The following is a 20,227-nucleotide window of genomic DNA, read 5'->3' on the forward strand; positions in this document are numbered from 1 at the left end:
GAGATTACCAAACAATTCTTCTTCACCCAAGGGGTTACCTACTGCACTGCAATTGTTCAGTAGCTACTTTTCACTTGGTAAGGGTAGAAGAGACTCTTTAGCTATGGTAAGCAGCTCTTCTAGGAGAAGGACACTCCAAAATCAAACCATTGTTCTCTAGTATTGGGTAGTGCCATAACCTCTGTACCATGGTCTTCCACTGTCTTTGGTTAGAGTTCTCTTGCTTGAGGGTACACTCTGGCACACTATTCTATCTGATTTCTCTTCCCCTTGTTTTGTTAAAGTTTTTATAGTTTATATAGGAAATATTTATTTTAATGTTGTTACTCTTCTTAAAATGTTCTATTTTTCCTTTTGTCACTGGGCTATTTTCCCTGTTGGGGCCCCTGGGCTTATAGCATCCTGCTTTTCCAACTAGGGTTGTAGCTTAGCAAATAATAATAATATGGGTTCAAGCGTTAGGCTGGGGTAAGCTGTAGTGTAACAGAGCAGTAGTGAAGGGGTTTAACAATATGGGAGTTTTCCTCTCCAAGCTTACAATTGTATCGATAATTACAGCAGTATTTACTTTCGGAGATGCTTTTTCCTCGTCTCCCTAGTCATTGTAACTCCTCCTTGTTTGTTTGAGTCCTTATATATTTTCATCCTGTTGGTGGAAAAATTTGTTTGTGATTTTTCGATGATATATGAATATGCTATGGAAGGTAATTTGTTTTATTTTAAGATATAGATTTTCAATAAGTTGTTTTTTAACCCTTTTACCCCCAGGCTATTTGAAACTTTCCAACCCTTAACCCCCAGGGGTTATTTTATTTCAAGCACATTTTGCAGTATATTTTTTTTAAATTGCTCTAACATCCTTAATTTTTGTCATAGAGAGGTCAGGTTGGTCTCATTATTTTGGAAAATGCCTGAAGTTTCTCAAAAAATTATCAAAAATATGGAAAGGAAAATGTAAATAGCAGTTTTTTGCAAGGACGTACTGGTACGTCCATTGTGGTAAAGGGATAAGTTTTGTGAAACGTGCCAGTACGTCCTTTGGGGGTAAAAGGGTTAAGTTCATCTATTTTTTTAGATTGGTTTTTAAAAATGTGTAAAACCTCTTTACCAAAACAGTAAGTTGCCATGTGAGGAAGGGATTTTATATCTTTACTTACTTTACTTTGATGGCTGCTTTTCCGGTCCCATACAGCAGGGGAACACCACTCTCTACAGGACCTCCACTGTCGTTTTACCTTGTTTGTTCAGAGTATTTAACGTTTCATATCACGTATTGTTTATTTACTGTTAAATCGTCACTATCAAAAGACTCATGAAATAAGAGTGTCTTCAGTTTCCTCTTGAAAGCCAAAATAAAGTCTTCAATCATTCGAATGTTTCGTGGCAGCTTATTATATAGTCTCGGGGCTGCATATTTAAAGGCTCTGGACCCTAAAGTAGACATAAATCTAGGTTCCAATAGTTTGAAGCCATCTGTAACTATTCTCGTGTCGACACGATTTGTTGGCTGCGCAATATTAATTCTCTCAAGTATTTGGGACGCCCGGTTCTGATAACTTGGTGGGTTAATGTACATGTTTTAAATTCAATTCTCGCTTTAATCGGCATCCAGTGTAAAGGGAATGAAGGGAATTGTGTGCAGAGTATACGCAAGAAATTGTTAGTATGGACACTGTATAGGCACTCGATGGAAGTTGATAACCATCTTATAGGGTTTTCATAAACACTAAATGGAATGGCAAATAGATTGCTTGTAACTTAGTATACTTTACTGAGAGTATGGTATAGAAGTTTTAAGAAGCTCATACCAACCAGATTGTGTTGTAATAGATCAGTTGAAGTTAAGATCAAAGAAGTATTTTAGAAAATTTATTAAAATATTACTTGTTGGAAACAGTAATTCTTACCATTTTTTCTAGATACTCATTAGATGATGAAGGACAACCCATCAGAGAGATAGAGAGTGTGATGATGACAACTTCGGGATTCATATCCTCGGCAAGAGAGGGGAAGTTGCCTGAGGCACGTGTCCCTAACATCCCAATGGCCGCTCCGCGTAGCTCTTCACCCGCAACTTGTGAGGGAGCAGCTGGAAGGAAGAAGATTGCGGTCGAGAAGCTCATCCGAATGAAGAATAACCAGGTGGGGCCACAAAAGCCCACGAGTAATAAATCAAAACCACCCAAAGAAAAGACCAACAATAAACCGAATAACAAAGTGATGAGGGACATTAAGATCCCAAAGATGCCGAAAATTCCTAAACTCCCCAAGCAAACGGGACCAGGGAGCAATCCTCCTCCCCTTTTGTCGCAGGCGACGCCGGGCACTCCTCTCGCTCCCCCTAAACTGAAGATGCCAACCCCAAAGCCTAAAGCCCCTAAACCAACAAAGTCTCCGAAAGCAGAGACGAAGAAGGCTACTACTACCAAACCGAAGGATGCAGGAAAGGAGAATGATACCAAGCCAGTAAAGAAGGAGAAGGAACCAAGCAAGAAAACTAAGGAAAAGAAAGAAAAGGATTCTACAGCAAAGAAGACCAAAGAAGGGAAGAAAGAAAAGGAAGGAAAGAAGGAAAAGGAGCCTAAAAAGGAGAAAGAATCAAAGAAGGAAAAGGAGAGTAAGAAAGAGAAGGAGAGAGAACTGATAAGGGCTTTGGTTGCATCGACAGCAGTAACAGTGACATCTATACCAGCTCCAAGTAAACCACCAGATATTCCAGGGCAAGACAAGGCTGAAGGCAAATCTAAACTTAGCATTTTCAAGAAGATTAATAAGACGAAAGGTGACCCCAAGGATATAGACAGACCAAGTGACAGAGATAATCTCCAGTCCCGTGACAGTTCTCCAGATCTGATGATCGATGAAACCCCTTCGAGAATGGGACATCGACGACCACCCGAAGATTTTAGCATTCTTGATAATCCTGTTCGGAGATTAGAACCTCCTTTAGATAATTTAGCACGGTCGCCGAGAGAGTTTTCATCTTATCCAGATGACCTTTCACCTCCCAGAACACCATCTGCTCCTCGTACGCCAGAAATACCCAACCTCCCCGTTCGCCTTCCCACTGAGAAACGGAAAAATAAAGAGAAGGCCAAGGAGAAAAAGCCAAAGAAAGACCGCTCAAAATCTCCCAAGTGTGGCTTTAGTCCTGTTCAGAGGGATATCTCAAGCATGGAGAACGAAACCCCAGAACTTCCGAAAACTCCAGAAGTGCTTCCTTTAGAAGATATTCCTGGACCCTCAGGCCCTCCGTTTACTTTACCGTTTCAAAATGTTACTTCCTTTATTCCTCCATTCTCAAGATTTCCATTCATTAATCCGTTTGCTGGACCACCTCAACGGCCTGGGATACCACCACCACCGTTATCAGATCTTCGACTTGGTCCTTTCATTTCACGGCCACCAAAACGTCCCCTGGAAGACGATCATCTACCGTTTTATGATCCAGAAGGTTTAGAGAGGCCCCTTACTCCAAGGCACGATCGTGATTCAAGCCCGTTACCTCCCCAGAGTCATTCCTCTCCTCTTCGATCACCTTCCCCTATTCAACTAATGGAGACCCCTCCACGCCCCAGAACTCCTGCACACCACTCGCCGCCACCCCCCATGTTGAAGCTAAAACCAGAAAAGCCGGAAAAAGAAAAGGTAAGAAAGCACTTGTATCCTCTATGGTATATTGTACACATACAATCCTGATTGCAAGTGCATTCTGATCAATTGTATGGATGTAAAAGTCTTCTCTATATTCCTACCCCCAAAAAGTTATACAAGTATTTGTTGCTGCTCGCTATTTGTAAGTATTTTTGTACAAAGATTTTATCTGAGTTCTTGTAATTTGATTTCATAATGTATTGTTTGCATATTCTTTTTCAAGCAAATGAGGGGTGAAAATTAGAGCTACATAAAGTAAAATTTAATCTGCAATGTAGAATGACCAAAGGGTAAAGGTAAGAAGTCAGAAAGTACAGATAGGCAGGAAATGCGAAAAAGCAACGCATATTAGGTGTAAAGGAATATCTATGAATCCTTGGTATGCTTTTCAAGGCTCATTGCAGATGGTACGCCTTCTGGAAGTGTCAACATTTAGCTAGCATTGAGAAGGTAGGGAGATGAACCTTAAGTGAGAATAAGAAGAGTAAATTCTATTTTATTTCAGAAAAAGGAGCACAAAAAGGAGAAGAAGGAAAAGGAGAAAGAAAAAACCAAAGAAAAAGAGAAGGTGAAAAAGAAAAAAGACAAGAAAGACAAAGATAAAGAGAAGGAACCAGATAAGAAAAAGAAAGAAAAGGTTGAAAAGAAAGAGAAGAAGAAGGGAAAGAAAGAAAAAGAAGAAAACACCAATGCCTCTCACTTAGCAGCCAAGGCGCCCGTGTCTTCTGTACCGTCACCGCCTCCGAGACCTTTGCCACCGCCCCCTGAAGTAACTCCAAAACTGTAAGTACTGATAAGCAAGTTTTATTTTTTATTTATGTGGCAAGTTTTCCAACTTACTTCTGGCGAAGGGTATTCATTCTGTAATTTCAAACAACTTTGTAAAGTTTTGTTTTCATGGTTTTATGAAATCATGGTGCAACCCCTTTAAACATTAATTGCCTTTCTTCCAAGCAGCTGATCCCAGGTACACCATATTATACCAATCTAGGTCAAGGACCCTCTCTGTGTAGGCCTGTCCTCTTGGGACGCCTTCGTCGCCTCTCATTCTTTGATGCAACACAGTGATGTGAACATTGCGAATGTGTTACTCTTCCGAGATAGATTTTTTTTGTGGAGGCCATTGTGGCTTTTTCAATAATTCTTTCCAGTTTCTTATCTTTTATTTTGAGTTGTTCCGTAACCGAAATACAAACCACGCTATTTACAAAGGGTTATTACTTTTAGCGTAGCTGAAATGGCGAGCCATTAGAATTTAACGAGGGTGTATTACCCCCGCGCTAGTTAGCGGGGGGTAGGGGAGTGGTAGCTAGCTACCCCTCCTCCCCCTCACACACAGGTGAATACTCACTTTCACTTTTGGCTCGGACTGTGACAGACGTCTCTGTCTTGGTCCTCGCTTGGCAGCCATTGTCTGTTTTGTCTTTACTTAATCGCTTACTTTTCTTTTACTCAATATATATGTAAACATGTTTTCATGTTTTTATATATATTTGAGTATAGAAATAAGTAAGTTTCCTTTTCAGATGTGTGTGTGTTGTGTACGATATCTACGTGGAGGCCTCGGCAGTTAGGCCACCACGGCCTAATTTTATGGGTTGCGATCGAGTTTGACTTCGGTCTTTCTCTCTCTCTCTCTCTCTTGAGGTCGTTCACCCTTTTACTATGTTTTACTACGCCCTTGTAGCTTCCTTCCCGTGTGGGTGGGGTTGCTACGCCGTACATTTTGTCTCAATTAGTTTATGAATCTAATTGTAGTTGTTAATTTTTCAGCTTGTAGAACGATTCCTTTCGGGGTTTTCGTTTTTTCTTTAGTGTTCATTCATTTTTAAATTACATAATTACATAGTTACATAATTATAATTGTTATAATTCTGTTTTGGTTACAGCTCTCTTTCCGCGAGTGTAAGTGGTTGTGAGGGCACGTGCCTGTTGTGTAATTCTTGTTCCTTTTCCTCGGGATTCCTCTTCGGAGCCTTCCCGGGGGAATGAATGTGTACTAATATTATTTGTTTTATTTTTTTACAGTTACCGATCTAGTTCGTTTCTGTAATATAGCAACGGTGTGAGCTGTCTGGTTGAGTCCTGGGGATTCGGCTGTTGCTGCCTCCCCCCTTGTATTGTCGTCAGGGGCGTGTCTCCTTCTACTGGTAGTACTCCCGTGTCGACGGACAGCTCTCCAGTTCATTTTAGAACAGTCAGGAGGCTTGCCTCCTTGGGCGGATAACTTTCCTTCCGAGGGAAGTTTTTTCCTGTCCAGGCTTGAGCTTTTCCTCTTTTGGGGGGTTCTTCTCTTGCCTTTTTTTCGTGCGACTATGCTCTTGGTGCTGAGCGGTCGCACCTGCAGTTTCGCTCAAGGGGCTGGGCAACTGCAGGAGCTCCTCTTCGGAGGATTGCTCCTTTTAGGTCACTGGCTGACCAGTCTCTTCCTCGAAGTGTTTCTCTTTCGTTCGCGAGAGAGTACACTCATAGAGACTCCTCTTCGGAGGTTTCTTCTGTTGCTGTTGCTGTTGGCCTCCCTCGCCGTAAGGCCCTCCGTCCGCCTCGTCGTAAGGGCCTCTCATCTCCCTATAAGGGTGCTTGAGGCGCCTTTTTGAATCTCCGTTTGCAGCCTACAACTTCTTTTTCTCGATCTTCCGTCTTGGTGCAGATGGACAGCAGTCTAATCTCGTCTTCCGACGGGCAACGGTCTTCCCGACGGACAACGGTCTTCCCGACGGACAGCGGTCTTCCGACGGACATCAGTCTCCCAGCGGACAACGATCCCTTCGGGGCAAAGGGTTGCCCCCACGGGGGTTCTTCCCTTGCGTGTCAGGGTTTCCCTGCGCGCCCTTCTGTTCGTCAGCGCTCTCCTGTTCGTCAGCGCTTTCAAGATGATCTTCCCTGCGGTTCCTGTTACGTGCCCTGTGCGCCCACGTTCGCCCTCGCGATCTAGAACTTCGGTTCAGGTCGGGGTCAAGGACTCTTCTTCTTTGCGCAGGCTTCCACGCGTAGCCTTCTGCTCGTCAGCGATCATCAGCTCGTCAGCGATCATCAGCTCGTCAGCGATCATCAGCTCGTCAGCGATCGTCAGCTCGCCAGCGATCGTCAGCTCGTCAGCGATCGTCAGCTCGCCAGCGATCTCCGGATCGCCCACGTGTGTTACAGCTGGCACGCCAACGTTCTCCAACACTTATGAAGGAACATGGTTCGCCAGCTACTAGCTCAACTGCGGATGCTGATCGCCATCGCGCGACCCTCAACTGCGGATGCTGATCGCCATCGCGTGACCCTCAACTGCGGATGCTGATCGCCATCGCGCGACCCTCAACTGCGGATGCTGATCGCCATCGCGCGACCCTCAACTGCGGATGCTGATCGCCATCGCGCGACCCTCAACTGCGGATGCTGATCGCCATCGCGCGACCCTCAACTGCGGATGCTGATCGCCATCGCGCGACCCTCAACTGCGGATGCTGATCGCCATCGCGCGACCCTCAACTGCGGATGCTGATCGCCATCGCGCGACCCTCAACTGCGGATGCTGATCGCCATCGCGCGACCCTCAACTGCGGATGCTGATCGCCATCGCGCGACCCTCAACTGCGGATGCTGATCGCCATCGCGCGACCCTCAACTGCGGATGCTGATCGCCATAGCGCGACCCTCAACTGCGGATGCTGATCGCCATCGCGCGACCCTCAACTGCGGATGCTGATCGCCATCGCGCGACCCTCAACTGCGGATGCTGATCGCCATCGCGCGACCCTCAACTGCGGATGCTGATCGCCATCGCACCCTTTCACGCGATCATTCACCTGCGCATGCTGCTCGCCATCGCACCACCCTGAACGATTGCCCGCTTACGCATGCTGCTCCTCATCGCACCACCCTGAACGATCGCCCTCCTGCAGATGCTGATCACCATCGCACCCTTTCACGCGATCATTCACCTGCGCATGCTGCTCGCCATCGCACAACCCTGAACGATTGCCCGCTTACGCATGCTGCTCCTCATCGCACAACCCTGAACGATCGCCCTCTTGCGGATGCTGATCACCATCGCACCCTTTCACGCGATCATTCACCTGCGCATGCTGCTCGCCATCGCACAACCCTGAACGATTGCCCGCTTACGCATGCTGCTCCTCATCGCACAACCCTGAACGATCGCCCTCTTGCGGATGCTGATCACCATCACACCCTTTCACGCGATCATTCACCTGCGCATGCTGCTCGCCATCGCACAACCCTGAACGATTGCCCGCTTACGCATGCTGCTCCTCATCGCACAACCCTGAACGATCGCCCTCTTGCGGATGCTGATCACCATCGCACCCTATCACGCGATCATTCACCTACACATGCTGCTCGCCATCGCTTACCGCCAGCGATCTTCTTCACCTACGCGGCAGCACGATCCCTCGCCGTCACGCCCATTCGCCTGCGCGCCCACGCGATCGCTCGCCTGCGCGATCGCTCGCCTGCGCGCCCTCGCGACCGCTCGCCTGCGCGCCCGCGCGACCGCTCGCCTGCGCGCCCGCGCGACCACTCGCCTGTGCGCCCGCGCGACCATTCGCCTTTGCGCGACCGTTCGCCCTCGCGCGACCATAGTTCGCGGCGAATTCCACAGCCGGTGGTAGCAGCAGGGACGCGTGCTCCTAGGCGGCACTCGGGATCACCTCCATCCAAGCACAGGTTGGTAGTGCAGGACGAAGACAGGTCAGTACAGCATTCTTCCCACCTTCTTTTCAGGCAGGAACCGTCGTGTCCTCTCCAAAGGATCGCCCGATCCCTTTCACCTTAGCGAGGATTTCGGACTCTGTGTCCTTGGAGCAGCAGACATGGTTTGATCCGCTGGCACGGGCGTTAATGAGGGTTATGAAACCAGCACTCACCGGCCAGGGTAACAAACCAGCGGCTGTCTCTCCTACGCTGAAGAGAAAGAGAGGAGTGGACTTCGTGGTGACTTCCCCCAGGGCGAAGTACTCTCTCCTTCTCCCGCCCTGGAAGGATTTTTGGCGGGGGGTCTTTCCGTCGAAGATTTCTCCATCGGACAAGGGGTGACTGCTTACCTCTTCCTCTGAAGCTTACCAGGTTCTTTCCCTCCTCGGTTACGGCCCGAGGTTTGGTTCAAGGAAGCTACAGGAAGATCAAGGGTACTTTCCTCCTCTCGAGCTCAGGCACCTTGGCCTTTCGTCGTTAAGTATCTACTTGCGGACAAGCTCGATGTTGTACCATCTGGACGCACTGACTGAAGGCTTCCTTCGGGTGTCTCATCTGTGGAGGTCAACGACCTCAGACACCCTTCCATCCTTGAGAAGAGTTTTGTCTTTGCCCAAGGACAGAGACTTAAACATCTGCTGTGCAGAGTAAATCGACTTCCGGTTTCACTCCTCCAAGGCGCTTTCTTCCAGACTCTGCAGGGCTCCAGCTCCCTTTTCTTTCAACCACGTCGGCCTAAGTTATCGGCTACGACAACTGGGACAAGGTGTCCAATTGCAGTTTCCTCCTGTCAGGAACAGATGGCACGGGAGACTCCCCCGGGGGGGCATAGTCCTAAAAGGAGTTCACGAACTCTAGGATTGCAGGTTTTTTCGCTGGGAGGATGCTTAAGGTTACTCATCCGAATGACAGCTTCCCGATGCCCATTCCCGCACAATCTCTGTGAGTAGCCAAGGATATCGCGCCTGCCGTCTCTGTCAGCGAATTCAGTGTCTCTGAACCTCTATGCCATAGCATCAGCAGAGTTGCCCGGTTGGGCAGAATGATCCATACCTTAGGCGAAGGTCTTCCTTAGGATCATCGACGGCTTCACCCCCGGCCCCCTCAGTCGATCCTTTCTTGTAAGGAAGGATCTGAGAGGGGATGTCCATAGTCGACCTCTCAGCCCTGATCAAGTTTGTCGAACAAACTTCGGCCAGCGTAGACCAGCAGATTCGATCAGACTGGTAACGAGGCGACAGGACTCCTTTAACCCTGGATCGGAAGGACGGGTACTTTCAGTTTCCATTCCATCCATCTTCCAGGGTGCTCGTCGAATTCAGCCTAAACTGCAAGTATTCCTGCTTATGATGCAGTGTGGCTATCCCGCCGTGGCATAGCAGGTTTGTTTCCCCAGAGAACTCTCCCTGCCTTCCTCTTGGCCGCTCAGGTGCAGACTTCCGCCTCCTCTGCTGTTTGGAGGGCTGGTCAACTCCGGTAGGCTCGGGTTTCGACCTTCTTCAGCGCCGGGAAAAGCTTCCGAATGCTGACCATGAGTGTGGGCTCATGGTATTTTGCTTGGAGCCTTCTCTTCCTCTGCCTCAACATCTGGAGTATCTGGCCATGATATTGAGTCAACCGCCTTACCACGTTGGAAACCCCGCTTCTCGTCCGTCCAGCGAGGTTAAGCAACGTCGGTACTTGGATGGGTGACCACCTGGGGACGCCAGATTCTGTTACCACATCCTCCGAGCCTTCCTTTCGGTTGACTGTGGCAAGACTGAGGAGAGTCGCAGTACCTGTTCTCAGTCAAGCAGAGTTTTCAGCCCTACCTTGGAACGTTTCCTAGTTCTTCTTTCCTCATTGACCCGTTTATAGTCCGAACGGTCGCCTCAGGATAAGTTCCATGTGGGGCGATCCAAGTTCCGGTGGCTTCAGGCAATGTTTAACCGGACTCCCTGGCCCTATGGGACCAGCGGAACTATTAAACCTGCAATGGGTGTTGACCTATGGAGCCTCTTGATGGTAGTGGATATTCTCGTCCTTTCCCCACATTCTTGATGCGGTTCTCGGACTCGTCAAAGGAAAGGGGGGGGGGGGGGCATGTTCCGGTCCAGGCCTATGGTCAAGACCTGAAGGATACCTCTCCATCATTCAGGCAGGCTTAAGGGCCTTAGTCTGGCCCCTCTTCAGATCCTACCGCTCCTGCCAAGTCGCCCCGTTGCGTGTCGACTTCATGCTAACCAGCAGGGGACGCATTTTCACACCTTCACATCTTGCAGTAGAGATACCGGGATGATTGAGATTCTCTCAATTCCACCATCGGCTCTCTCATTCCAGGCAGGGGAATGTTTCTCTCAGACTATCCGAGCAGAGCCTCATAGAGAGAGTGTACCTAGGGGTCTTTGACCTTGGGTAACCAGCATGTGCTGGTCTGGGGGACCTGATCGCGACAGCTTGGAACCTCAAGCTTCCGCTAGTTTTCCCCCCAGTCTCAGACCCCGAGACTCTGGCAAGATGCATTCCGGTGATGGTGGGACAACTTCGACGCCTGCGTCTTCCCTCCTTTTTGTCTGCGGACAATGGGTCTCAACAAAACCAGGTTGTCTGTCAACCTTTCAATGGGAGAGCTCCACTGGGACTATGCGCAGAACGGTTTCTGGACCCTCTGCTTCCCCTGACGGAACTCCCGGGAGAGCTTCTCCCACGGCGCAGACTACTCAAGCAACCACACTGCGACATCTCTCCCGAACCGGGGCGTCGCTTCGGCTTCATGCCTGGAGACACTACGCCTCCTCCTCTAGAAGAGACAACCCGCTACAGTCGCGGTACGGAGGTCGCGTCATCTGCGATAGTCATCCACAGGGGTCTCCCAGGCAAAGTGAAGAGTCTAAGGTGGTTGGTGCCGTGGGAGATATACCTCTTCCCGTGAGGCCTCTTCTCCAGCAATAACGGTCTTATTGCCTTTCGGCGGGAGGAAACTCCTTTCCGCTCTTGGCAATGAAGCCTGTCGCTCAGCCTTTCCCTGACCTTCAGGCTTAAAGGAATAACTTTTTCCTGCCCGCTGGATCTATCCTCGCTCATGCGAAGCTACGATCGTCCCTGCCCTAGTCGGAGGAAGACCTCCAACTTGGAGCCTGGCTCGGACTTTTAGTCCTTTAAGAGATCTTCTCAAGACCCTTTTACGACAGGCCTCGGATAGTATTCCGCCTTGGGTCTTCTGCTCACTCTGGCCACGGCCAGTGTGTAAGCAATCTTCTTGGTCTCTTACTACTCCCCCCCTTTCTAAGGAAGAGGGGAAGGCAACATTCAGGCTCGCTCCTGAGTTGTTGGCTAGACTCAGAATCTGAGGGTCCCGACCCTTCGGTCCGATTCATTCAAGATTTTGAGTCTCCATTCTGTGTCTGATGTCCCAAGACCTTCTCTTTCTTGCCAGTACAGGAATCGAGAGGTTAGCGCTGGGAACAGCTGCAGTTTGGCCTCAGTTGCAGCCGATTTGGGAACACAAGGAGGACATGGGGGGAGAGTCACCAGTATACCTCTTCAGCCCGGACTCAAGGACATTCATCTCGTCCTGTCTTCAGACCCTCCCCCGTCACGTCGCCCTACAGCACAATGTTGGATACATCGCAACGTCCCTCGCCTTCGAGTAATACTACTCTGTGACGCAGTAATACAAGCTGGAGTCTGGAAGCGTCTGATGACCTTCGCAGCCCGCTTCCTGCAGGGCGTGACCCACAGGAGTCTCGATACGTTTTCTATCGCTCTGTGGTGGCTACACAACAGCTGGTCTAACCTCAGGCTCCTTTTTGGACAGGTAGCAGAAGGTTGAGGGCATTGTTATCAGGTTTTAGTCTGCATGAACGAAAGAAGTATGTCTGGCCCTTACTTCTTTCTTCATCATCCCCTCTACGGGGAAGCAGCATCCTGGTCTCTGCATAGCTGACCTCGAACCTCTGCAGGTAAACCATGCTTCCTTGTGTTCCGAGTATTGAGTCAATACTGTCGCGTCCCCCATACCCTGACGAGGTGGTATTGGGAACGTCCTAACCCAGAGTTCCTTCTGGAACTCCAGGTCAACTGCCTAAGACGGGTCACACTTCTTCCTTCACACACAAGCTTACGTAGGCCACATGGTTCCTTGCGGTGCAAGGAACTTGTGAGGTGCAGGGACTCCTTTTCTCGAGTGCGACTCACTCGGATTCTGAGTCCCCGGGTAAAGCCAAAGCCAGTATGGCTGGGGACTTTCCACCCTTCCTAAGGGATAAGTCACCCTTTGTAAATAGCGTGGTTTGTATTTCGGTTACGGAACAAATGACAAATTCGAAGATAATTTGTATTTTTCCTAACCATACAAACCTTAGCTATTTACACATATTTGCCCGCCAGCCCTGTCCCCCAAGACAAGTCCTACCTCTAAGTGAAAGTGAGTATTCACCTGTGTGTGAGGGGGAGGAGGGGTAGCTAGCTACCACTCCCCTACCCCCCGCTAACTAGCGCGGGGGTAATACACCCTCGTTAAATTCTAATGGCTCGCCATTTCAGCTACGCTAAAAGTAATAACCCTTTGTAAATAGCTAAGGTTTGTATGGTTAGGAAAAATACAAATTATCTTCGAATTTGTCATTTTTGTAAGTTACGTATGTTGGTTATCATCCTCATGGATTTAGTAATGTCTAGAACAGATGGAGATGGGGGAAAAGTTTTGGACTGGGTTGGTAATATGAAATCAGCTGACTTATAGTATGCTGCTGATGCTGTTTTTATTAGCAGAACACCACAGGATTGGCCATGCTTGCTTACCAGAATGCATGAAATATGACAGGAAGTTGGGCTTAAGATAAATAGAAGACAGATTATGAGAATGGAATATGCAATGGAAGATGAAATATCATTGGAAGGAGAAAGGATTAATGAGGGAGAATCATTTAAATACTGTATTTAGGAACTATTATCTGTAATACAGGGTTTTTAGAATTGGAGTATAATGAAAGATTAGAAAAATCAAATCACTTGAAATTTAAGTTTGAAAATCAGGCTATATATCAGTTTAGTGAGATTGGTGTTACTGTATAGACAAAGAGTCATGGTATGATTATGAAACGATCTCCAACCAATTTAGTGCCGGTAGATTTGAGAAAAAAGTCCTCAGAAGAATATTATGCGTTAAATGGCAGAACAGAATTAGAAATGAAACTATAAAGAGAGATTACTTGAGTGCCATATGTGGATAAGATCATGGTGAGGATAGATGGAGATGGTTTGGGCATGCTCTTTGCCCTCCCCAAGAGAGATTAGTTCACCAAACATTTAACTGAGCTCCACAAGGTACTAGAAGAGTTGGAAGACCCAGGCCTACATGGCTGAGGACTATGAAGCATGAAGTCGGAGATGATGAATGCAGAAGTATCGAAATAAAAGCTCAAGATAGGAGACGGCTGGCGAAATCTAACCGAGGCCCTTTTGTGTCAATAGGCGTAGGAGGATGAGATGATGATAAAGTTATGCACATAATTCAGTAGTGTTGATAATTTTCAAGCGTTCGTGGTTTTGGGCTCATCAATGTGGAATTTTGACATTGTATTTTATTTGTAATTGCCTAGAGGCTGTTTTAACTTTATTATTTTAATTTCTTTGAATGATCTTTTCTTTGGGAGTGAGTGAGTAAGTTTGGAGTTAGTGTCTGAACCATAGTTTATTTGTGTTCTTTACCTGTCATTTGCATACATATAAAAGATTAAGTTGATGAGTTTGGGTGAAGAACTCTAAACTCAACTCCTTTATCACTCCTGTAGAGTTCAGAAATGTTCACCTTAGTAGATGTGTCCTGCTCTTAAGGATCTGTTTATCTGTTCACTCAGATCCGTTAAGTGTTTTCGAGACAGGGGTAGCTGCATCCCTGGACTCCCTGTTGTCTTGTGCAATCATTCATCATCACACTTTGTGGACAGACAGGATTTCTTTGGATAGTTTCTCACTTCAATGACTTGAGCCTGTGCTCCATGGAAGAACATCTTTCTAATATCCTCTTATCCTGCGCGCTCTCTTTTTTTTTCTTTTTTCCCTCCTCCTCCTCTTGGGTTTTAGGGCCCCTCAAGCAAAAGTCCCCAATTCAATGATCTTGTGACCCTTGAATGGATAATCTATGTCTCCCCTCTCTCTTGTCTTTGTACTTTGTATCTCTGAATTTCTTTCACTTTTTCTCCTGTCATCAGCTTGTGTTTGCTGCAGCTTTGTAGCTGCAAGTTAGACTTATTGTGTTGGCACACACATTTGTTCCTACACTTATACAGACCTTTTGTCCTTGAAAATAAGGATATGTCTTTTGGCACTGGAATGCCCATTGAATCATTAACAACACATGTATCGATGGAAAGTTCCGCCTACTTGCCTGTAACAGAACTGCCACTTTTGTCTTTGACCACAATGGGTATAGATATACCATTCCACTCTTGATTGTTGTATCTTTTCTTACATTTGTTTGTGGTAAGTGTTTTTTTAACAGGAATTGCACTGAAGGGTAAGCCTATGTTGAAGTGAATTTTGTTCCTATGAGGATGCAATTCTGTCCTCTGATGTCATTCCTAATTAAGAACTCGCAAGATCTGTAGCCCCGTCAGGAACAAGAAGGAAGTGTCTAGACACTGTTCCTTTTCGGTTGGTGAATCTATTTGCTTGCAGATGCAACTTTCGTTAGTGTGTAACTATGTCATATTAAGTAAGAACTCTGAAGCCCAGCCCTGTTTGTAGCCTTCCAATTTACCAATCAGCATACTTGTAGCTGAAGGTGTTGCACTACTTTTGCCGCTATCATGGTGCTCTTTGTCTGAAGCCTGTCTGCAGAGACTAGCTGTGATTCCTTGCATCATACCTCAAAGCTTGCTGTTTTCTACCATTCATATTTGTGACAGGCATGTTCATGCTGAACAGCTTCTATGTGCCAATTATGGACAGCATTTGATTAGTGACAGAATTTGGAAGGGTATGTGAGAGAAGAAAGTTGAGAGTTAATGTTGGGAAGAGTAAGGTTATGAGATGTACGAGAAGAGAAGGTGGTGCGATGTTGAATGTCATGTTGAATGGAGAGTTACTTGAGGAGGTGGATCAGTTTAAGTACTTAGGATCTGTTGTTGAAGAAAATGGTGGCGTGGAAGCAGATGTACGTCAGAGAGTGAATGAAGGATGCAAAGTGTTCGAGGTGGTGAAGGGAGTGGTAAAGAATAGAGGGTTGGGCATGAATGCAAAGAGAGCTCTGTATAAGAAAGTGATTGTACCAACTGTGATGTATGGATCGGAGTTGTGGGGAATGAAAGTGACGGAGAGACATAAATTGAATGTGTTTGAGGTGAAGTGTCTAAGGAGTATGGCTGGTGTATCTCGAGTAGATAGGGTTAGGAACGAAATACTGAGGGTGAGAACGGGTGTAAGAAATGAGTTAGCAGCTAGGGTGGATATGAATATGTTGAGGTGGTTTGACCATGTTGAGAGAATGGAAAATGGCTGTCTGCTAAAGAAGGTGATGAATGCAAGAGTTGATGGGAGAAATACAAGAGGAAGGCCAAGATTTGGGTGGATTGATGGAGTGAAGAAAGCTCTGGGTGATAGGATGATAGATGTGAGAGAGGCAAGAGAGCGTGCTAGAAATAGGAATGAATGGCGAGCGATTGTAACGCAGTTCCAGTAGGCCCTGCTGCTTCCTCTGGTCGCCTTGGATGTCTGCGGAGGTAGCAGCAGTGGGGGATTCAGCGTTATGAAGCTTCATCTGTTGTGGATAATGGGGGAGGGTTGGCTGTGGCACCCTAGCAGTACCAGCCAAACTCGGTTAAGTCCCTCATCAGGTTGGGAAGAGCTAGAGAAGAAAGGACCCCTTTTTTTCATTTGTTTGATGTTGGCTACTCCCAAAAATTGGGGGAAGGGCCTTGGTATATGTATGTATTTGAGGTTGATGGATCCTGGGGGTTATGAGGAGAATGTACCCGATGAGATTCCTCTTTTCCTGCTGGATTTGGATGTAATAAACCAGGGCTTTTGGATATTCTTATCTGGTCTGTTATTTCTAAGAAGTGGCAAAAGAAAGTCAGCTCCACGTAGTTTAAGGGCCTTCTTCCTTGACCTAAAAGTATTTAGAACATCGTTTTCAAGAGGAAGCATGTTTGTGTCCATTACTACGGTCAACATTATGTGTTTTCTGAATTTAAGATGCCAAAGTCACTGTGTTGTTTGGCAGTGGATATCTTTGCTTGAGGAGAGAAGCAGATGATCACTCATATACTAATATTTCACTTGGTTACTAAAAACAGGACAAAGGATTATCAGATTCCTTTATCAGAGTTATTGTTCCACCAAGATGCCTGTAACATTGCTCAATGCTAGGCTTCTAAGCGTCTGGTTTATTTTTCTCGGTATTTTGACTTGGGCGCATTGGGCCACTTGAGGTGCAATTTTGCATGTGTGAAATGATCTGGACATGATACAACTTCCCACATGGTTTTTTTGGAAGTTCTAGGCCTTATCAAATTCCTAAGAACATTCATTGTACTGTATGCTTCTAGCCTCAACACTTCCTGTTCACAGATCTCCTTGACTTCAGTTTTACCTGGAAAAGTACTACTTAGCTTGTAGTCTAATTGTATCTTTGATAAATTCAGCTTTTCTAGAATTTTCATGAATTTATTTTTGTAGGCAATTAGGGCTAGTGAGTTTTACTCTTTCTTCTTTATTTACTAGGCTTGTTCTTGCCATTGATCATTGCTGTTACAGAGCTTGTCCAAACTTCCTTATGAGCATCTTTTGACGTCTCCCTCTTGGATTTAACACTTGAGACTGCCTCTAAATGTGTTGGTGAGCTTTTTTCCTGGATTATGTATCTAGGACTCGATCCTAAGTTGACCTTGATCAGTTTTTTCTTCAGCTTTTGATTAGTTTGTACAGCCAAGAGTCCTATCTAATGGAATCGGAGAGTTTTATTTCCTTTCATTTTACCTCATTCCACAAGTGTTATTGGAAGTTTCCAGTCTTGAAGGTCATTTAATTTTAGTTCCTTTTTTTTATCATTGCCATGTTGCAGGAGGATTTGTGTCATTGATAGATTCTACTTTTTCTTATCCATTGGAGCTTACTGCCTTTCTTTGAATAGGGACATTTAAGTGTTGCTCCTTTACAAAATTTTCCCCTTCATTGCAACTCATAGTTCCTTGAGGCACAGTATTCTAATTTGGACATATTGTTACAGTAGACTGTCTTCTCGTCTCTTTAGTGGAATTTCCACCATCATATATCTCTTGTAACTGGCACATTGCTCAGGTTATCCGGTCTAAAGCCTCTTGCTGATGAATGTTTTCCTCTCTTCTAATGAGTTTTTTGTTGTAGGTAATACTGTTATATCTATGAACCTTTGAAATAATTGTTGAATGAAAACTTTGGTTCATATCACTAATATTGCCATCTCGGGTAGGATTGTATTTTATTCATATCTTTCTTATATGTCCTCCTGCATTGCTGTCCTTGTCGTTATCGTCCATCTAAATTGACTCGTGCAGTGAGCCCTGCGCTGAGTCTAGGCTTAGCTGCATGATATCTTCAGTTATGCCCAGGCTATTTATGTTGTCGCTATGGTCTTTGCAAATTTTAATTCAGGAATTATTATTTGTTTTCCTCATCATATAAGATTGTGTTTTTATAATGTAAGTTTTTTTTTTTTTTTTTTTTAACGTAAACTATTTACCCTAGTCAAAGTTCACTTCTGTTTCCACACTCATTGTCTGTTGAGGGCCATGAAAGAATGAGAGGTGATTCAGGAATTATTTGTTGACTAAGCATACAAATTGAGAGCCTCGTGATCTTGATTGGTACTAAGCAGTGTGATTAGGGTCCCTCGCTTAGAATAAAGGCAATATAAGATCAATGGGTTTGTATGGAAGAAAATGTTTTTTTTTTTTTCTAGAATCTGTTTGTGCCTCTGTTACTAAGAAGAATTGAGGCCTCGGGCATAATTTGAAGACTTTCTATTAAGTTTATTTTAGACATCTAAGGTGTGGATTTCTCAGTTAAGAAAGTACAGTAGTTGCTTAGTCCTATTAGGTACTCCACAAGTAAGCTTTAGTTTGTGATCTTCAGGGTGGTTGTTTTTAGTGGTGGTAGGTTGGGAGATGATTTGGCATCGATTTAATTCGTCACAAAGTCAGTTTTCTTGAAATTGATACTCAAGTTGGGAGGTGTTTTGTCTAGGATTGGTAGGAAAATTTAGGGCTTTAGTATCTGGCTCTGTAGCAATGTGCGCTTGTATTTCCAACCGTTCTTAGAATTATGGGAATTCGGTGTTACAATATAAGTCATGTACTGAAAGGCATGACACAAGTCATGACCTTGTATAAAGTAATGGTAGTTGAGAAGACGACTGTTACTATTTTTAAAGCAGTTTGCTCGAAAAGTTTCAAAATTGTTCGTTCTATTAATGTTAAAAGAGGAATGTGAAATGCACTTACATGGAATTTGCTGTCTTGTATATAGAAATCTTTCCTTCTTACTTTATAAAAGCTATGCTATTTTAACATATGGAGGGATTTGGTTTACATTGTAGAGTATAGTGTCCTCAGAGTAGAAAGTTCTGATTGCATTGGTAGTAGATGGTATTAAGTCTCATTTTTATCGTCCTTTCATGTGCTCATAAGATTATCTTCCTTCCCCCATTCCACAGAGATCATCCACGATAAGTTTGTAATATTTCAGAAATATTTAACAATTATTTTTTTATATGCTTTTATGTTTTTGTTATCCTGTCTGGGTTAGTTCTTTGAATGGTTATAATAAATGGTTAGCTGTACCCTCTTGTACATAAAGTAAAAGTTTGTTCTTATAGACTTAATAATATTCCAGACTTGACTAAAGAAGTTTAATAGTGAATCCGTATCATTTGGATGAAGGCAATTTGTAATGGGAAGCTGGTTATTTTAAACATCAAACACAAAAGAAGAAAGATTAGGTTTTAAGAATTTGATGAGTAGAAGCTAGAAAGTCATGGATTTAAATTTTTTAATTTGTTTACTAGTTTCGCGGTGTTTGAAGTTGCAAACTTGCCTTTAGTAAGATTAAAATAATTTTGTTATATGACCGAAAAAGATATGAAATAGTGGTAGTAGGGGCATCGGCATATGAAGCTTCATTTTTGGAGGATAAGGGGGGAGGGTTGGCGGTGACACCCGAGGAGTAACGACCAAACTCGGCCGAGTCCCTCGTCGGGCAAGGAGGAACAGAAGAAGAGGAATCCTCCTTTTTTGTTCTTTTCTGATGTCGGCAATCCCCCAAAATTGCAGGAAGTGCCATCATAGATAGATCACAAGCTCGTTGAATATCATACCTTTGACCAGTATAAGTAACTATTAAAGTAAACTACAGTACAAACATAAATCTACTTTTTTCAATTTGGCCTAACAGTAGAATGCCTCTCAACTACAGTATAGCAAAAACAGCAAAAAGAACATACAATGGCCAAAGATTTTGACCCAGAGATGGTTCATGCATTGCTGTTGAGAAATATAATCGATGAAGCCATGGAAGTTTATAAGAATATTCTTTTCCATAAGAAAAGACATGGGCAGCAGTTGCTGATCAGTATGTTCCTCACCCGCAAAAAATAGACGTTACCTTGCTGGACGATGGCAAGAACAATAAAGATATTGCACCACCTGACAAAGCACTTGCTGAAGTAGTGCTTTCAGGAGACAAACAAAATAACACAGAGCTACGAAATACACGTCCGAACGTTCACGGGTGCTAACGAGGAATGATGGGAGGAGGATAGGTGGTGGTGGTGGTTGGGGGGGGGGCAGTAGCTGTAGTGAACGATACCTCGTAGTAATGGGGGATTTTGAGGAGGGAGAAGTTTAATTGG

The 20,227-nt window shown here is 45.2% G+C and overlaps 1 protein-coding gene across 3 annotated transcripts in view; it reads left to right on the plus strand.

Annotated features, from left to right (window-relative positions):
• Positions 1–20,227, plus strand: part of Taf3 (TBP-associated factor 3) — an 84,052-nt gene that overhangs the window by 21,764 nt on the left and 42,061 nt on the right. For all 3 annotated transcript variants that reach the window (XM_068355538.1, XM_068355545.1, XM_068355554.1), the window contains exons 4-5: positions 1,920–3,648; positions 4,160–4,437. In XM_068355538.1, the coding sequence (XP_068211639.1) occupies positions 1,920–3,648; positions 4,160–4,437 (2,007 nt within the window). The remainder of the gene's footprint in view (positions 1–1,919; positions 3,649–4,159; positions 4,438–20,227) is intronic.

Source organism: Palaemon carinicauda, chromosome 2, assembly GCF_036898095.1.
Source record: "Palaemon carinicauda isolate YSFRI2023 chromosome 2, ASM3689809v2, whole genome shotgun sequence".
Lineage (NCBI taxonomy): Eukaryota > Metazoa > Arthropoda > Malacostraca > Decapoda > Palaemonidae > Palaemon > Palaemon carinicauda.